The sequence below is a fragment of the Talpa occidentalis genome, unplaced genomic scaffold (assembly GCF_014898055.3).
Source record: "Talpa occidentalis isolate TD23 unplaced genomic scaffold, MPIMG_talOcc4v2.1, whole genome shotgun sequence".
NCBI lineage: Eukaryota > Metazoa > Chordata > Mammalia > Eulipotyphla > Talpidae > Talpa > Talpa occidentalis.
Window position 1 is genome coordinate 41883281 of NW_026555331.1, and position 20823 is coordinate 41904103.

Sequence of the window (20823 nt, forward strand, 5' to 3'; positions counted from 1 at the left end):
TGAATAATAATTCCACCCAAGCATAAGGCAATAACTAGAATTTTTAAGATATTTAAAAATAGCAAACAGAACAAATGCACAAAGGGAAATTATTACTCCAGAAAGGATTTTTTAACATCAAAGCTTCTTGCACTGTAACAGAAAATTGACAACAAAGTGAATCCTAGAGAGATGTTCTTTTTGTTTGGAAGTGATAAGAAAGAAGCGAAATTGAGGGGATAAGTGAGTCTTAACAGGACTGTTCTTTCTAAACTTTTAAAAATCAGTCAGGCTTAAGTAGTAGCAATATTATATGGCAAGGAATCAGGAGACTGTGAAATTCATGGATGATTTTCCTTCAATGACAGTTAATCTTGGTCCTTTGTATTTAGTCACTTCATGCTAGGAAATTTCATATTGGATATATTGATATTCTCTAAATCTCAACATGTCTAAAAACAAATATATTATCTATCTTCCAGTCTTTTCTTGATTTACAACTGAAGTTTGATTGATAGATTCAAATTGCAGAAAAGTATAAAGATGAATAAAATAATTTAGAATCCCACAATTTATTACTTAGTGCACTTTTTAAAATAAAGGTGAAGTAAGTTTGTGTATGTAACTTTTATTCTTCAATCCTAAAGTTCCCACAATGTCATTAGAAATTCCCCATGATTTGCATGGGTATACAATTTGATAATGCTTTCGAAATATACTGAGATGTAAATTCACTTCCAGAAAATTTGCCAATTAATACTCCCACTTGTAGTCTATGGGAATATATAAATATAAGAATTTCAGATTCTAACTCCCACTGCCAACTAACCAAAGCTGAATATATTATTCAACATTAATATTTGCTATTTTTATAGTTGATAAACAGAAACTTAATATTAATTGAATTTGCAATCATATATATTAACAATTTTGTCATTATAGGTTGCAGTTGTATTATGGATTAGTCAAAACAGATCACACAAACACAGCCTATAAAGTTCCAGTTTGGTGAAGAGTGCCCAATTTATCAGAAAAGTAATGGCCTCACAGAGCAAAAGCACTTGCAGTGTATCTCCATGATCAATCCCCATACTGTGTGGGGCTGATGATTGTAGGGTTTTTCTTATAGTCACTGATGAATGTAGAATTTTTCCATAGGTAAGAAAGAAGTGGAATTATCACTTCCCCAGTTTCTGTTATACCAAGGGTTATTGCAACCACTGAAAAATCATACCTACAAATCTCCTCTAAGGGACCAGTAGATGCTCAAGGTATATCTTGAAGAAATGGCTTGGAATGAAGAGTATCAATCTTTTTCTCTGAGCTGCTGATCTGGTGGACCATACATTGTTTCTAAGGATGAAGCAGAAGTTACCCTTTATTTTTTTGTCATATAGTACTACTTCATCATAGCTGATTGTGACTTAAAAACATTATGCAACAAATACACTGTTTTAAAGTCTTTAGATATAGCATTAATGCTTGTATGTGTGAATATGGAACCACTGCATTGCTGGATATGATAAAATAAATTTTTAATAATAATTCAAACACTCTGAAAGCTATAGTTCTTCAAATATAGGGATGTTTACTTCAATAGTTTTAAGACTTTATTTTTCTATATATTTAATGTTTTTTGGGCAGTATAAGTCAGAACTTATTTAAAGAAATTTAAGGACATGGTGCCTGCTCTGAGGCAGGGCTGGGGGATGTGTTCCCTCACAGTTCTACAAATGGAGTCAAGGAGAATGCCAGAGAAAGCCCAAAAAGTAAAGATTCACTGGGAGCTGGGAGGCCTACCGGCCTCCTGGCCCCTCAACCCCAGCACCCATGCCTGCCCTGCACTTGGTTGTCTCACTACAAATGGTGTAGAAAGATTGTAAAAAGCCTGAAAAAGCCACTGTGGGTGCCAGGACTCTCCTTTACCTGACTTCCCAGATCCAAGAGAACCTGCCCCGTGTCTTGCTGGCACAACAGACAGGAATTGAATCTATAATATGCACTTCATTGACAGAAAATCAGTGATCTGGGAAAATAGGGTATTTTACCTCAAAAGCCCATCTGACATCTCTCAAACTGGCCTTTTTCCAATTTTAGTATATGTGCTGCCAAAGTGGGCACTCAAGTCGGCCTTTTTCTAGTGAACTAAACAAAGACAATAAACCATAAGGGACCCTCGCACCACAACAGCCTATCATGATTGGTGCCCTGGTCTTCATCATGTCCCCGGAGTTTGTTGTCACCTCCTTTGTTATCTTCACTCAGGTATATCCTGTATTCCTGGGCCCAGGAAAAATATCCTGTTTTTCTGATGGCACCAATGTCTGACCCTTCTTCAGGCATCACTGGGGTAGGACTCTCAGTTCAAAATAAGAGTTTTAGTTCAAATAATACAGATGATTACTCACACAGTGTTTGCATGCAGCCTATGCTGTGTGTACGAGCAGATCCCGCTACTTCCCTTGCTCCCTAGCCCCTGTCAGTAGAACAGTGATTCTTCTTCAAGGTGAAAACCCTCCAGCAAGAGACAAAGAAACACCCGAAAAAGTTCAAAGACCGTATCTTTGTCATATTTTAAAGTGAGTATGAGATGACCTAACTGAGCCTCACATTTGTAAATATACTTCTAGGATAAGACATTCAAACAACTTTTGATTTTTACATCTTCCCAAACACCAAGAGCTCTGATTAAATCAGCTCAGTAAAATCAAGTAATTGCTCTGAAGATATGAACAGATTTTCTTCTTTACCAAGTAACTAAGTTTGTTGGAAATCAACCTTATTAAGTGAAAATTTTAGAAATTTGCTAGATATCTTCTTTTATTTATTAAAATAATTTTTTGTGTATGTAAATTACCTATATATTTAAGGTAAAAACTCCAAGACTGGAGACCAGTAAGTCAGAGAAATCTTATATTTCTGGCCTCCTGGGTGGGCCAGCATCCTCAGAGCATCCTTTTGCTCTGAATAGCCATTTAAAAAATTTCTCTTTTACTAAACTTTAAATTCCCTCCACAACTGTTGATTATTTCAATGATAGAACCCATCATCCTCTACTTGTTGTTAAAGCTCCCTTTTAAATTTTTATACTAAAACCTCAAGGATTATGTAAGGTAAGGAAAAATGTCAGACTTTTCTGCCCTCCCGCCATCAGGATAGATGATGGATCCTTGCGGTCCTGAATGCATGCCTGATGGCGGGCACCTGGAGTAGGGTGTGGGCATAGGTAGATGGGATTCACCTGGGCTGAGATGGGCTTTTAAGGACGGCGTCACGGGGATGCCAGCAGCAGCAGAAGCGGAGAAAGAAGCAGGAGAAGCCGAGGGAGAAGCAAGAAAAGCAGAAACCGAGAGAACGCCGGAGAGCCCAGATAGAGTGAAGACTTGCTGGGGTCTGGGAGGCCTGCCAGCCCCCCGGCCCCCCAGCACCCCTGCCTGCTGTGTATCTGGTAATCCCAATAAAAAACCTGCAAAAAACCACGGAGGACTCTGACTCCTCCTTTACCCGCTCTGCATGGGATCCTAGGAAACCTGCCCTGTGTCCATTCCTGCCCTTACAGATTATAATCCCAAATAATCTGTACTTTGTTGATCTAGTATATATTTATTCCATTTTTTTTTTTTTTTGGTCATCAAAAGAAATCCTTAAGCCATGAATGAATGTGTAATGAATAAGGGGAAAGACCTATGATTTCATACTTCAAGTCCTGTGTAGAGAAAATTAATTCCAATAAAAAAGAATTATTGTATACATTTTAAGTTTTATCTTATTTTGAGAATAGTTAATGAATATCTGGGTAAAGCATGATGCACTTAATTTATGTTAATGCCAGATTATAATGCCTCGGTTACTGAATACTGTGAGGACAAATGGTAAGTGGGGAAAAATAACCACGTGAATATTTTCCTAATACACAGTTGTAGGCTAAAGAAAATGTCAGGCTTTTCTGCCCTTCCGCCATCAGGATAGATGATGGATCCTTGTCCTGAATGCATGCCTGATGGCGGGCACCTGGAATAGGGTGGGGGGCATAGGTAGATGGGATTCAGCTGAGCTAAGACTGTGCTTTTTTTCAAGGGCGGCGTCACCGGGGGACGCCAGCAGCACCACTAGCAGCAGTAGAAGCCGAAGCAAAAGCCGAAAGAGAAGCCGAGAAGCAGCAGAACGAACGCTAGAGAGCCCAGATAGAGTGAAGACTTGCTGGGAGCCTGCCAGCCTCCCAGGCCCCTAGCCAGCACCCCTGCCTGCCATATGCCTGGTGAACCCCAATAAAAGACCTGCAAAAAACCACTGAGGACTCTGACTCCTCCTTTACCCGGTCTGCATGGGATCAGAAAACCTGCACTGTGGCCAGTCCGGCCCCTTACAACAGTACATGCAAAACTTTCTTTCTGGAACATCAGATTATTTCAAAGAAATGTATTTATATGTTTGGCAGCCCACTGAGAAATCATACTGCTTATTGTATTCCTTTATAGAAACATAAAAATCCAAACACAGCAGTCACAAATTCTTCAGATCCCATTATCATCATCAAAAACAGTTTATCACATTACGGTTTTGCATTCCCTTAAAAGGGAAGCACATGCGTGTGGGAAAATTTCAATTTTAAGTAGGAAAATCTAGTATATTCTTCTATAACAGAGTTGTACTTTTTTCTTTTTTAGAATTTTGATATTGACATTCTCTGTTGCATAGAATTGTTTAAGTTTTCCTTAGTTTATATTTGAAAGACAGAATAACTTATCATAAAGATATTAAAATAGAAAAATAAGAGAAAACACACCAAGGTGGTTTATGCTCTCGGTTTCTTTGAAAAAAAGGAGGACTTAGTCCTACTAAGTGTGCTTGGATACTGATCTTGGATGAAGTGAGGGTTCTTTGGATCTGTTCAAGAATAAATTCAACCAAGTCACCTTAACCAGCACATTGTAGGTTTATTAAGAAAAAGGAGACACTTGCATAGACACAAATGGGCAAAAAACTGCATTTTTATAAGGACAGGGGTGTTTTTTAATGTTATTTTTTGGTGAAACTTCCCACTTTAGGGTTAGGTCAGTTTGCCGTCAAGCCTCTTAGTTATTTCTACCCCCACCTTCGAGTTCCAGGCCTAATGGAATTTGCATAGATGGCTTTAATGAGTTTGTTAATCATCCCATCCCCACCACTGGCTCTTCCTGGAGGCAGGCAGCCTAGGAGACAGGCATCAAGGTGTTTGGCTTGCTCAGCAGGGTGCTCTCTTTAGCAATCAGATGTTTCTGATGCCATTATCAACCCCAGAGGAAGACGGTGGATTTTATTAGGGATGTAACACAATCAATTTTTCAAGCTCCCAGGAATGCAGCTACAGGCAGTTAACATTAATCACAAGGAGGGGCTACAACTCAGTAAGTTAACAGTTAATTCTAAAGCAGGAATGCAATTCCGCTGTTCATAGTTTAATTCTGCTCATTGCTGAATTTTTAGTCTACGGGAGTTTTTGTTGCAAATGGAGGGGATCTGACTACAGTTATATGACTTGGTATCTCTGCTTTTTAACAGGGAGCTTACAGTTAGTAAGAAGAGAAGATTTTGTCAGGCAGAGCATAGATAACTCCGTCAAGGTAGCTTTATTTTCCATCTTGAAATATTTTCTTAGGATTTTATATTTGAGTGAAGATATCCTTCTGGAAATGTAAACCAGAGTGTGACTTTTGTCAAAGATTGAGAACCATCTGTTTTTTGATTATATGACAAATTAATATATTCCAGAATACAGGGGACTCCATAAAATATGGGGGCATGGAGGACATATAATAATACACTTTATTAAAATTGTGTAACTTTCATTACTGAACTGATTTTGTGGCATTACAGTGACATAAATAGTTCATACTGAGTATTATAAATGAAGGGTACCCCGGGCCTCCCTGGTGGCGCAGCCGTTGAGCGCTGGGTTGCGAAGCTGCCCGCAGCCTCTGCAGCACCGGTTCGATCCCCGGCTACCTGGCGAGGGTCCCACGTGGCACGCAGACCTCTCCTGCCGCCCTCTGCTCCCCTCAGCAGCGTACTTAGTCTGCCTGCTCTGCTCTCCCCTCTGGCTCTGGTGAATTCTGTCACCCACCTGCGCTTCTGACTGTACCTATTACAGTGCAGGGAGAGGGGCAGCCCAAACCCCGCAAACCTGCCTATTCTAAATGGGTTCTGCCATCTGCCTCATCAACACAAAACATTTGAAACTTTAATGGGAATGAACTTTAATACTACTAGGAAACAATACAGGAAAGGCAAAGAATCTAGTTTCTAAACCACACACCCAAAGTTACCCGTCCTTTCGTGGGTAAAACTCCATCCAAATGAGATTGGCCCAGAGCAAGGCCCCAAAGCCTGCCACAAGTCTAAAGCATCTTCCAGTGGGGACCCACAGAAAAGGGTCAGAAACAACCAGACAAGCCCAGAAGGAAAAGAGCAAAATCAAAATCAAAGTAAAAGCTGCCATTATCACCTCCCCACGGGGCTCACCCACATCTGTGTCACCCAGTCCACGGCCAAAAGACAAGTGCAGTTTCTTCACGTGTCTCTAGGCTCCATGCACCTCCTTCAGGTCTCCTTTTGGCTCCATCCTGCTTCCTTCCTCAGTCTCCTCTTCAGCTTCTTCTCTCCCTGCTCAGCTCCACCCTCCATTTGGGTGAGGCAGGGAACCTGGAACCTCCCCCTTTCTTGGCGACCACCCTGTTACACCCAGTGCTTGTATAAATAAATAAAAAAACAAAAACCAAAAAATGAAGTGTACCCCAAAGGAAGGATATACACCAACATTGTTTTAAAAGAAACAGTGTTTATTAAGAAATTATGTGCTGAATTCTCCTACAGTCTGTGCAGATGGTTTCTTCCATTTTTCCACAGCACAAGACAACAGCTAAGAGCATCTGGAAAATACTTGCAATGCTTGCAGATGGAGAGTTCCCAGTAATAGGAGATGAAGTGCTTGGATACACGTACTAATTTAAACTTTTGGATTCAAAGACAGGACAATCCTTATTCCCCCCAATCTAGTTCTCACCTGTGTTGACACTGTCCATGAGCTTTCCCATTCAGACTGAAGTTTTGGGCAATAATTGGGCATTTCAGTTCAGTAGAGCAGAGAATGCTCAATTTAATAATAGGTCAAAGCAATAATCCTTAAATTACTGAATCACATCTGAAATATTTACATTCTTTATTAATAAAAAGGTGCTTACAGAGGGCAGAAATATAACCTTTTCAAGTATCTTATTCTTATGATTTGAAGAACTTTAAACTATGAATTAAAAATAAATTATAAAACTAGCATATGATGTATCCTTTCTTACATGACATTGTCAGAAATAAAGTTTAAACATAGAGTTGCAGTATCACCTGACTTTATATATGATCAACAGTAAAACATGCTAATCATAAAAATAGCTTTTACAAATATACATTTGTATACAGTGGTCTCCCTTACCATTCATAAATGTCTTTCACATTTTAAGACTTTTAAGACTAAAAAAAACCACAACATAATTAGCAAAGGGAAAAACACATTTACAATCTAAACCATAAAAACTTGACAATTATACCGCTTAGAACATAGAAGAAATGGAATTTCTAAAATTGGACAATGTCGTCCATTTTATTTATTTGGGTTTTTATATAAATTGAACCAAAGATGCTGCTATCCAGTAAGAAACCTTCTTTCACATTTCTGGAGGTTGTCACAGTTTCTCTTTTCTGATTTCGTGGCATCATTCATTACTTTAGATCACTTTATTTGTAGAAACTGAGAAAAGAAAAAAAAGTGTTTTTATATATATTTACATTTCATTGTTGATAACAGGCAAAGAAAATCATAAGGAAAGGAGGAATTAGATCTTTAGGACAAATATTTTTGAAAACTTGAGGTCTCAGATTCTTCATTGGAGGTAATAAATACTAAATAATTTATATTTATAGCATGCTATGATTTTTATCCAGCTAATTTACCATGTGAGATCCCAATTATTGGAGCTCGTGTACAAGTCAGAGGGGAACCGCTTGAAATTCCAGGGTAGGCAGAGATTTGGGTTGCTCCTGAATATTTGCTGCTCTGCATAAGAGTGATCGTGTATACTCTTCTACAACAGACTGAGCAGTGCAGTCCTAATCTTTACATTTGAGACAGGAGAAAAAGTCAATATAGGCCTCTGATCTGGGTTGCCAAAGAAGAAAGTTAAATACAAGAGGGCAGTGAGACACCATATAAGTACCAACATTTAATTGGCTGAAGAACTGAGTTAAGAAGTTGAATATGAATATGAAGATAAAGTAATGCAAGATTTCAGTCATAGAGAAAGGCATTTATTTATTTTAGTATCCTATCTTTATATTTAGGCATAAAATATAATTAGCCTATCCCATCAACTTCCAAGATTTTTTGGAATTAGCTGGAAAATCTAAGTTTTTATCTTAAGAGTCAAAGACATACAAATCAAGGTGTAAATTTGGATGGAAATTGTTGAGAACACTCTGTAGCACTTCTCAATCTCAGGAGAGTAGAATGCTGTACACCAGTCCAAGGAGAGGACTTCAGAGATTTCTGTCCATTTGTATTGGTATCACAGGAGTCAAGCAAAAGAAAACAGGCAAGTGTTACAGGGAACAAGGCTTTAATTCTGTTAGTGTACCTGGACCTCATCACTACTGGCTACCTCTGTCTGGCTTTCACATTCCCCTTTCTTGTTGCAATAGAAGGACTCTGACCCCTCCCTGTGGAATTTGAAATAATAAATGGTGAGGGCATATATACCTTTAAGTAGATTTTCTGTGTATATTACAGTATCCCTACAATGATTTCTCCTTACCCCTCCCTTTGCTCCTTTAAGTGGTTACATAAAAATAGTTACCCTGGGAAGAAGAAAGGTAGGTTTGAAAATAATTTGTTGAAGTATTAGTTCCTTGCCACAAAGCTTCAAAGCATCTCCTGTCATTAGTAGGAAACAAAAGCTGCAGTAACTGCACTGTGAAGTAGGTATTATTAACCATATGGATACAATTTATGAATATAATTCTCCTTATATAAAAACACTGGAGAAATTTATTCACCAAGTTTTCCATAGAACTTCTAGTAGGAGAAAGGCTTGCCATTTCCTTCCGCAGGCATGAGAGAAAGGGGACAACTATGACATTCTTGCTGCCTTTTTCCAAGAATGACAGTCAATTAAGGAGCTGATTGGCTTAGTATAATGTGAAACTAATTGTACTTTTCTTTTCTTGAATAGTGTGTAATTCATCTACTGGCTGTATGGAACTTGGATGCTTTTAAAACAAAGTCTTCTGATGATGAATGCTTTTCCTACTCTTAATCTCTCCCATTTCTGAAAAATGACAGAGAGCCACTCAGATAGGCCTGGATGGTATTGAGCCAAACAATCTACTTCTATTTGACAAAGACGAAAAGCACAGTGTTGCTATAGGAAAAGTACAGGAAAATGAACAGAAAAACTTCATTTAATGTTAAACTGCATGCATTAAAATATTTGAAATAAAATAGATATAATAATGATGTGGCATAAATACACCTTATTTATATCTGTACCAGAAATAAATCCATAATTTTAAAGAAGTCTTCTGACCTCTTTATTTTTTTATTTTTATTTATTTATTATTATTTTTTTTAATAGAGGCATGTTTTTTTATTTATTTATTTGTTTGTTTGTTTGTTTGTTTTTGTTTATACAAGCACTGGGTACAGTCAGAAGAGCGGGAGGGTGAGAGAATTCACCAGAGCCAGAGTGGGGAGCAGAGCAGGCAGAAGGACCGAGGTACACTGCTGAGGGGAGCAGCGGGCGGCAGGAGAGGTCTGCGCGCCATGTGGGACCCTCCTCCCGTGGCCGGGGAGCAGCCGGGGATCGAACCCGCGCCGCAGAGGCCGCGGGCAGCCTCGCAACCCAGCGCTCAACCGCTGCGCCACCGGGGAGGCCCTTATTTTTATTTCTTTAAAAGATTTATTTATTTATGCATACAAGAACTGGGGTACAGGCCAGAGATGCGGGGGGTGAGAGTATTCACCAGAGACAGAGTGGGGAACAGAACAGAAAGATTGACTGAAATACACTGCTGAGGGGAGCAGCAGGCGAGTCAGGAGAGGTCTGCTGCACCATATGGGAAGCTCCCTGGCCAGGGATCGAACTCGTGGTGCAGTGGTTGCAGATTGCTTCATAGGTTGTGTCTTAACCCCTTGCGCCACCAGGGAGGCCCTTTTCTGACTTCTTTACTATCAGAAATGCTTCTGATTTTTTTCCTAATTGAGATTTATAACTAATAAGTAATGAGTGAATATAAATGACCACATTTTAGGTAGCATCTTCAAAAGCAAAAAAGATGAAAGAGACTATATGGATAATGCAGGTTGTATAGCATTTTATAGAAAAACAGAGTCTTGGGCCTCCTCTGGTGGCGCCGTGGTTGAGTGCTGGGCTGCGAGGTTGCCCGCAGCCTCTGCAGCACCGGTTCGCTCCCCGGCCGCTGGTGAGTGTCCCACAAAAAAAAAGAAAAAAAAAAAAAAAAAAAAAAAAAAAAAAAAAAAAAAAAAAAAAAAAAAAAAAAAAGAAATACATTTTTACAAGTCTCTTTTTACAAATGAGACACAATTTAATTCAAATTTCTAAATAATATGATCAGATTCCCAGCCTTTAATATTCATTATAAGTTAAAACTTACCTCTATTAATAAGATCTTGGGGCCAAAGCTACATACTTTTAGACTGAAAGAATCTCATCCCCCAAACTGTAATGGAGTGAAAACCAAGATGGGGAGTAACTCACTGAAATGACTACAGATGAAGCAATTGCCTCAGTATGTAGCTCTTGGAGGATGAATAATAATCTCCATTCCTGAGTTGATGGCCATTTAGAGTGTTTGGAGGGTAGGTGGACAGGCAGGAAACACAAGCAAACACAAAAATGTAACCCACCAAAAAACTTCAGACAAAATCTATAGATTATCTTCTGAGATTTTTACTCTAAAATCAACACTGAACTGAATAAGACAGAAAATATGCAAGGTGACTTTAGAGAGGCAGAAGGTTTCTAGGTCAATCAAGACTAATTTGACACAGCACGTACAGAAAAGCAGGAATGTCAGAGAGCAACTAGACTTAATTCAGAGACTGTGCACCTTGTGGACCTGTCTTATTAGCTGATCTCTCCTGATTTTACTAATACTTGCCATATACATTTCAAGATCTTTAACACAGGCTAAAGTTACATGTCAGGGTATACTGGACTTAATCAAATTTGAACAGTAAGGAATCAGAAATGATCGAAACCTCTTCAGCAATAGGTGAGGATAGTGAGGTCCAGATAGGTTGACAGAAAATGTCTAGCTTGGTGGAAGCCCTAACTGAAATCCAGAATCCTGACTGCTATTAAGAGTTCTTTGTATTACACATCTTTTCAAACTTTAATGGGCCTCAGAATACAAAGTGGGCTTGTTAACTCAGATTACTATGGACTGAATATTTGTGTCTCCCCAAAATTCATATGTTGAAATTTTAACTCCCAAAGTATGATGATGATATTTAGAGCTTTAGGGAGGTGATCAGGTCATGAGGCCAGAGCTCTCATAAATGCCATTAGTGCCTTTATGAAAGAGGCCTGAAAGACCTCCCTTCTCCCTTCTGCCACGTGAGGACCAGGGAAAAGAGGGCCAGCTAGGTCGTGGGCTCTCACCAGACCCTGAATCTTCTAATGCCATGATCTTGGACTTCCCAACTTCCATAACTGTGAGAAATAAATTTATTGCTTATAAGCCACCCACATGGAGGTATTTTGTTATAACCACCCATATGAACTATGACAAGTAGGTCTGGAATGAGGCCTAAGAAACTGTACTTCTGATTCATTCCTGAGTGATGCTGATATGGGCATCCCACTTTTTGAGAACCAATTCACTCCACTTTTGAGAGGAGGTCCTTTGTGGGCCTCTTCCATTCCTAATACATGTCTTGCTGAATGTGCTAATATCAAAAAACTCCAACTGTTCTTTCCCCAAGGTCCTTTGCATGATTATTTGGCAATCCTGAAAAGTGAGGTAAAAATCTCCAGAAGGTACCACAAAGTTCTGCATCAAGTTTCATCTCTCTTTGGACAAGGAAAGACTTGGTTACTGCTTGCTAGAAATTGGATTCCCTAAAGTCAAGGTCTCTCTCATGTGGTGTACTGTCTGAGGAAGGCAGGCTCCATCACTGACCCGGGTCTAGGGTTAAGGGAATCAGCACACATCTGATACTCCTGCTGCCTTTGCTGTGAGTAGCATTTTTGTCCCAGAAGAGTGTCCTTTTTTTTTTTTTTTTTAAAATCAGTATACCTGGAATGATGGATGTTTGACTTATTAGCTTGCATAGAGTTCTCTTGCTTTAGCTCTCTTAAATACCTTCAAATTAACTTAAGTTGGGTTGATTCTTGGCTTTAACTATAATGATTCTTGGCAAATCACAACCTCACTGGCAAACTGTCTTCTGGACATGCTATGTGGCCATGCTCACTATTCTTTTTTTTTATTTTTCCCTATCTCCATCTCACTTTCTCTCTCATTTATTTTTTCCTTCTAATTACTAGCTGTTCACTTTTGTAATCCACATCCATTTTTTTCTGCCCAATGATTCCCATGTCTTTATCCTATTCTCCATCTCTCTCCCAACATTCATGAAATAAATATGACCAATAGACAAAAGTTTTATTATATTAAAGTGGATTGCAAATATCCAAATCAGTGGGTTTTGTTATTCCAAAGGCAAACAGAAAAATAAAACTGGGAAAATCAATCATTTTCTATAAAATCATAGGATTTAAGTTATTGCAAAGGAATGCTAAAATATTTTATTTCTTCTAAAATTGAAGGAAAATGCAAAACAATATTATAAAACTAGCATAAAAGTGAAAGGAAAATGAGAAAATTATGGTTAAAATAAATTTAACTTTATTTACTGAATCCAAATAAACTATGCTCCTACAAATATTAAAGTATCAGTTAAGTTTTTGCACCATTCATGTTTTAGTACTTTGCTTATGAGACTGACTTACAGATGCAATATAAAGAGCTTTGATATTCAACTGAAAATAGAGTACTGAAATAAAATTATAATTAGAAATACCATATTCTTTATGGATATTTGATTTGGGACATGGCTTACCATATGTGATAAAAAATTCTTTTCAGAGTTGACATCATGTGTCTAATTACTGCAATCTTTTAACTAGGACACTAGTGCAGTAATAATTTTTATATTCAGACACAAATCATTTATGTTTCTGAAGTATATTTCATTTAATTGACATCACAAGTAATAATCAAATCAGAAGTAAATAGTTTTTTTTCTTTTGTAGTTCATTTAATTGAAATCAAATAATATTCAAATTAGGAGTAGTGTTTTTTCTTTTGGATTCATATAGGAATACATTTTTTAATTTGGTAAGATGTAACAATGTCAGGAACCACATATTAACTTCGCCACTGTCATTCCAGAAGAATCAGAGAACCAGGGAGCAGGGTGGTTAAGAGGAGACCTAGGATTCTAGAGCAGTGTTGTCTAATATCAAGCAAAGCAGTAGCGCCTTCCATGGTAACCATGGCTGATGGGTTGTGGTTTTGACTTGACTTATTTCAAGGGATACAAAACTATTGACCTCACCAGGCAGCTCATTTCATATGTAGATAACCGTGGCTAGAAAAGAATTTGCTACCGTGAGTCTGAACCTGGTAAACGGTGGAACTTTATATTAAATCAAAACCTAGAGAGTATGGTGACAAGCCAGGTGGCTGGACAGAATCTAACAGGCATAAAAGTCCTAGGAGAGTCCTGTCTGTGGGATATGGACTCAGGTCAGATCTCTAAGATGGCAAGAGAGAAAGGTACAGAACAACTCCAGGGGGAGTTGGTATTAGGTAGAACTTTAAAGAAAAAATACTTTTCTGTTTTCTTCTTTATATTGAGGTAACATTGGTTTATAACAGTGTGTATGATTTAGAGGTATAGGATCAGAGCCTTCAGATGTCTGCTACTACACCACACCCACCACCGAGGCACCCATAGTCCTCTACCATACTCCATTGTGCTCGCTCCCCACTATACCCGCCCTCAACTCCCTCTGGTAGCTTCAATTCTCTGATTTTTTAGGGTTTGTTATAGGTTTTCTTTATCTAATCTTTGTTTTGCTTTTCTATATTCCACATTATAAGCAATTCCATATGGTATTTCTTTCTCCTGACTTATTTTTTTAGCATTATCCTCTCCAGTTCCATTCATGCTGTTGCAAAAGTCAACAGCTTACCTTTTTTTATTGCTGAATAGTATTTCATTGTGCATATACATACACATCTTCCTAATCCACTCACCGGTCTTTGGACACTTAGGTTGTTTCTATAGCTTGACTATTGTAAATAGTGCTGCAATGAAAGCAAGAGTGTCTATATCCCTTCATATTAGTGTCTTTGCTTTCTTCAGGTAGATACTTAGGAGTGGGATTCCTGGATGATATAGTAGATTGATTTTTATTATTTTGAGAAATCTCCATATTGTTTTCCATAGGGGCTGGAATAGTAAACATTCACAACATTATAGGAGGGTCCTTTTTTCTCTACTTCCCTAGCAACACTTGTTTCTGGTCTTTTTGATATGGGCCATTTTCACAGGTTTGAGGTGGTGTCTCACTGTGGTTTTGATTTGCATTTCTCTGATGAAACGTGATAATGGGCATTTATTAGTACCTATTCTGTGTCATCTCTTTGTCTTCTTTGGAACTGCCTAATTAGCTCTACTGCCATTTTTTGAGTTGGGTTATTAGTTTGCTTTTTGGTGAGTGGTATGAGTTCTTTGCTTAACTTCAATATTAGTTCTTTGCTTAACTTCAATATTAGTTCTTTGCTTAACTTCAATATTAACTTCCTTGGTATATGATGTGGTGTACAAATATTTTCTTGCATTTAGTAGGGTATCTTTTTGTTTCAGTGATAGTTTCTTTTGCTATGCAGAAACTCTTTAGTTTGATGTAGTCTAATTGTTCCTATTCCTTTTTTGTTTTTCTTCCTTTTGGGATCTAATCAACAAAGACATCACCAAAGTTTATGTCACGGAGTGTTTTGCCTAATTTTTAAAATTCTTTACAGTTTTCAGGTCTTATATTCAAGGCTTTCTTGTTTTGATGCATTTATTCATTTACTTTTAGAGGTTCCATTTGCATCCAGAAATAAAGCAGGATCTAGTTAGTAGAATAAGCTTATAGCAACTGTAATAAGCTTATAGCAAAGAAAAGAAAAAGAATGTCTTTGAGTCTGAGGCATCTGAGTTACTTAACTAAGTCTGCCTTAATTCATTGGAAGTAGCTACTGGTTTTGGGTTTGGATTATTCTTAGAAACTAGGACTAGGCTAAGGTGACCATCATCAAATTAACTTTTACTTATAAAAAACATTTCTCATATATATATATATATATATATATATATATATATATATATATTCTCATTTGATTTTTATTACAACCAGTGAGGTAAGTTAGTTGTTGGGCAAGAATCATTCATATTAAGTCATCCATCCTTGGATCACAGAGTAAGTGCCTTGTCTAAATCAAACCCTGGCTGTTTTACTTAAGAGTAGTGCTTTCCCTAAGTTTTGCCCAGTTGTGGGGAGGGGACAGTAGCAGACTGGGTACATCATTAGTTTCAGCATAGGTGATCTCAACTGGAATGTGTAAATACACTGCTGCCTTGAGGGTGAGTTGGAAAAAGGAGATGGGATAACAGGGAACACACTAGGTTTTGCAAATAACCTACCATCTGCCTTTCCCTGATTAATCTAAGCAGATCTGCTTAGGTTTGTTTTTTAACGTTGTGTTTTGAACTAATTCAAAACCATTTTAATTAAAAATTTGCTTTAGGCATCTGTCTACAGGAGACCTTTTATGTTATAAAAATACATTCAATTAAGGAAAATAAAAACTTAATTGTAGATCAAAATTATCTAATGTGGGTTACATAGCTTTATTTAAAATGTCTGTGTAAAATTTAGTTAATTTAATAGTGAAAAAATTTAATCACATTGCTAAATTGCTAAATTACATGATTTATCAGAACTTAGATGGTCTATTACTCATACATTAACATAGTAACATTTATTTTTTTCTCAAACTGCTCCCTGATACTTTCTGAAGGTAATTATGGTTTGATTGTATTTTGGGCTTACTGACAATCATATCTGACTAGCTGAATTGATAAATTATAGTAATTTTATTTGGGGCATAAGTTGTGTTTGATCATGCATCGATTTCTGATTTCTCATGCTAATTATATAGTGTCTGACAACCATTAGTTACTCCCAAAGCTGCAAATGATAATGATAATTTTAGTATAATAATCCAACTTGCTTAATTCTAGTGCTAGAAGCCAAATGCTGATTAATGTTATGATTATTATGCACTTTGAAATTTCACACACTTTACTGCTTTTTATATAGTTCTTTGGGTAATTAGTTTTGGAATCACATGAAGAAATATTTTAAAAATCACTTGCTGTCTAATGCAAAGATGTGATTTACAATTGACTGATTTAGAGTTCTAACTTAAAAAGCCCTTTGAAATTATATACTTAATTTATGATCATGCAGAATAGCTGGGGGAAAGGATTTCATAGCTATTTAACAAATTTTATTTAATTAATTTTAATTTACTGTATATGACATTCAAAGTAGAATATCCCAAAATAACTTCAAGTTCAAAGTTGAAAATTAACCTAAGAATAGATGAAATACTGAAGAAATATTTATACTTTTTTTTTTTTTTTAAAGTAATAGCATGTTATTTATTTATTTATTTATTTGTTTGTTTGTTTGTTTATACATGCACTGGGTACAGTCAGAAGCGCAGGAGCGTGAGAGAATTCACCAGAGCCAGAGCGGAGAGCAGAGCAGGCAGAAGGACCGAAGTACACTGCTGAGGGGAGCAGCGGGTGGCAGGAGAGGTCTGCGCACCATGTGGGATCCTCCTCGGGTGGCCGGGGAGCAGCCGGGGATCGAACCGGCGCCGGCGCCGCAGAGGCCGCGGGCAGCTTTGCAACCCAGCGCTCAACCGCTGCGCCACCGGGGAGGCCCAATATTTATACTTTTATTCAATTAATAAACACTTGTTTTAAAAATCAGTATATTTTCACATGGCTAAGAGGTACATGAATAAATATTCATCATCACTTTTCATCAGGAAAATGCTAGTCAAAATCACACCTGTGGCAACAGCCCATATCAAAAAGACCAGAAAAAGTGTTGGTGAGGATGGGAAGAAAAAGTAATCCTCCTTTGGAAGTATTTACTAATCCAGCCCCTATGGAAAACAATATGTAATTTTCTCAAACTATTAAAAATAGTTCTACCATATGATCCAGAAATTCTACTCCTAAGTATCTACCTGATGAATGCAAAGTCACTAATTTGAAAGGCTGTATGTACTCCTAGATTCACTCTGACATGATTTATAATAGCTATGCTATGGAAACAACTTAAGTGCCCAAAGATGGATGAATGGGTATACACACACACACACACACACACACACACACACACGCGCGCGCACACACACACACATATATACACAATGAAATACAACTCAGTTATAAAAAATGATAAACTCTTGAATTTGCAACAATATGGATGGAACTGGAGGGGATAATACTAATCAAAATAAGCCAAAAGGAGAAAGACAAATACTGGATGGTGCCACTTATAAGTTGAATATAGAGAAAAGAACAGGATCTGATAAAAGCAAACCAATAACAAGTCTTGGAAAACTGACTACAGAATTGAGGCTATAAGATGGGTTGCGGACAGAAAGAAGTGGGGCCATAATGGGCTGGTCGAGGACTATGTGTACTTTGGTGGTAGGTGTGGTGTGAGGACACACATATGAGGAGGTGTGATCTTATGCCTCTGAATCACATGCAATGTTGTGAACCAATGTTACCTCAATAGTAAAAAAAAGGTAAAAAAATCAGTATATTTAGAAATACAGTTAATTAAATAAATGTAAATTTAAGGCTTTAGAATATTATCAAAATACTCACAGTATTCAAATTATGCTAGATATAAAAGAATCCTGGGGCCTCCCTGGTGGTGCAGCGGTTGAGCGCTGGGTTGCGAAGCTGCCCGCAGCCTCTGCAGCGCCAGTTCGATCCCCGGCTGCTCCCCGGCCACCGGAGGAGGGTCCCACATGGCGCGCAGACCTCTCCTGCCGCCCGCTGCTCCCCTCAGCAGTGTACTTCAGTTCTTCTGCCTGCTCTGCTGCCCACTCTAGCTCTGGTGAATTCTCTCACCCTCCCGCGCTTCTGACTGTACCAGTGCTTGTAAATAAATAAATAAATAAATAAATAAATAAATAAATCTTTAAAAAAAAAAAAATCCTGAATGATTCAGAAGAGAGTTCAGAGTTTTGTAGTATATTAGATTATCATGTTAATAAAAAAAATCCCAGAATAATAACAGACATACAAGGAATTGGAACTTGAACTTATCTATCATATGTGTTACTGATTATGTCAAATAGCCTCCAGGTTATGTTTTGAAATAAATGTTTTGAAGTGGGTTTGGGATAGCAGTTCAGTTATCAGTGTTTACCTTTTTTATGATGAAAATATAAAATTTTGAGACAGTATCAAAGAGATTTAATTATAGATCAAGAAAAATGAGAGGTTGGAACATTTTAATTCAATGAATTGATGAAATAATTCAGTGTAAGCTGAGTTCTTTTCTAGAAGATTTCCATGAACAAATATGTCCCCAAATCAGATAACAACCTTTTTTACTTGAAAGGATTTTTTTTCTTTAATAATTAGATAGCTCTAATCAGTCACATAATGGACCCACACAGAATGCTGTAACATCATCTAGTCATTGGACTTGACTTTGGTAATTCATAAAACAGATTCTGTCAAATCTGTTTGACAGATTTTGTTGTATGCTATAGATATATCTGTTTGCTATAGATGTGCCTGTTTGGCTTACTTGTACCTGGTATTCTTATGAAAACATTATGTGGTATTACTTGGAACATAAACATACTATTTCCTACATTTGTATTGCGTATCTGAAACTATAATTTATCTCTACAGCATTTAACAAATATCTTAATAAAGAGAAGGCTGAGGCATACGGAAAGAAAGGCACTTTCCTAAAGTCTTATTGAAAATGGTAGAGCAAATCAGAATTGTGTTATTCTACCCTTACTTGAGGATCATATTAAAATAAAGACTTTGAGATTAGTATCAACAGAATAGATCCCCCACATCTGAAGGTAGGCAACAACATGTTCTAACAAATCTTCTAAAAACCTGAGTCCTTGAGGAAATATCTGTTCAGATGAAGTTTTACACAGAATGTTTCCATTGATTTGTTTAAGCTTTAGGAGCTCCGTTTTGTCTAGTGGGATTTTGGTAGATGAGTGTTCAGAAACCATTAGAGCAGGCATCTCTGACACTAGTTTGGGGATTCTGTTTTGTGGCTAAAAATACAGACAAGTGAAAAGCATAGGGAACTAGTTTCTGGGTCACAAAGAAGAATTGCGAATATTTATTTGTATATTTTCACAGAACCTTAATACATTTTAAATAAACTTTGTTAATTTTTTAAAAGTGCATGATGGGCAATGTTTTTAACTGAAATTCTATATCTTTTTTACTTCTTATATGGCTCTATTAAAGTCTATATGCCTGTAAAGCAATACTAATATCTAAAGTTATTGAATATTTTAATATAATATCTCATTGACTGAAAACATTTGGGTTATGAAAAAGAACAACCAATTTTATCACTTTGTAAGTGATAAGAAAATACCATACTTCATACAGGAAAAAAATAAACTATATGGCTGGACTTTTTCAAATGAATTTACTTCAAAATATAGTCAATTTATGTTTATAGAGATGGTTCAAGAAAAATGTCCTTGCTTGGCAGCAGGGAGGGGTGAAGCACAAGGGATTATGGTGATGGACTATGGGTACTGTGGTTGGGAGAATTACAGTGACTACACCTGAGGGGAGAAATCACGTACTATCCGGAAATTAACAATGAGGTAAGAAATAAGCACTATATTAAAAAATTCAAAAAATAACAATGTCCATGCTTAACATTAATATATATGGAGATCTAATGTAGCCCCAAAGTTCAAACAATAAAATATATCTTAAATTTTGAAACCATTTAAAATTCTGGGTAAAATTTAAGAATAATTGCATCTAGTTTCATAGCTATTACTTTTCATGTAAATATGTGAAATTTTAAGCTATTTAAATTCATATTAACAGTATTTTCTTATTTGTAAAGGTTACAAATTTTTTAAAATAGGTGATGTTAGATATTTTTTACAGGAACAAAATTATTTCTCTTTAGCATATTGATACATTTCCAAGGAATGAGGCATTGTCAAGATATTTACGATCAATTTGATTGAAAAGTTTTTTCAAATTATTAGGTAAGTCATTAATTTTTTAGAATTCATTCTTATTTCTTATATACAATTATATTTTTTGTTACAAAACCTTTCAAACTCCTATCATTTAAAATCATGGAAGGTAAAAGATTTTTTTTATCTCGAGATGTGAAAGAAAGCCGTGTCATTGACATAAAATAACACATGGCACCTATCACTGTATTTAATTAGGTAATGTTTGCATTTTAGGTATCTCTGTTGATATTTGATCATTACTTTTAAGCTGTTAACTCCTTCCAGTCTATGTTTATTACAGTATCACTAACAAATATTTCCAGTTTCTACTTGATTAAAAAAATCCTTATTTTTCTACTGTTGTAGTATAAATAGAATTATGCGACA

The 20823-nt window shown here is 36.8% G+C and overlaps 1 protein-coding gene across 16 annotated transcripts in view; it reads right to left on the reverse strand.

Moving 5' to 3' along the window:
• Positions 1–6776: 6776 nt before the first annotated feature.
• The window catches only part of RALYL (RALY RNA binding protein like), a 610187-nt gene continuing 596140 nt past the window's right edge, over positions 6777–20823 (reverse strand). For 14 of the 16 annotated variants that reach the window (XM_054692166.1, XM_054692159.1, XM_054692158.1 and 11 more), the window contains one exon: positions 6800–7759. In XM_054692166.1, the coding sequence (XP_054548141.1) occupies positions 7742–7759 (18 nt within the window). In that variant the 3' untranslated portion in view covers positions 6800–7741. Of the gene's footprint in view, positions 7760–20823 lie in introns of all 16 variants that reach the window. The other 2 variants (XM_054692165.1, XM_054692167.1) reach the window with 1 other exon arrangement.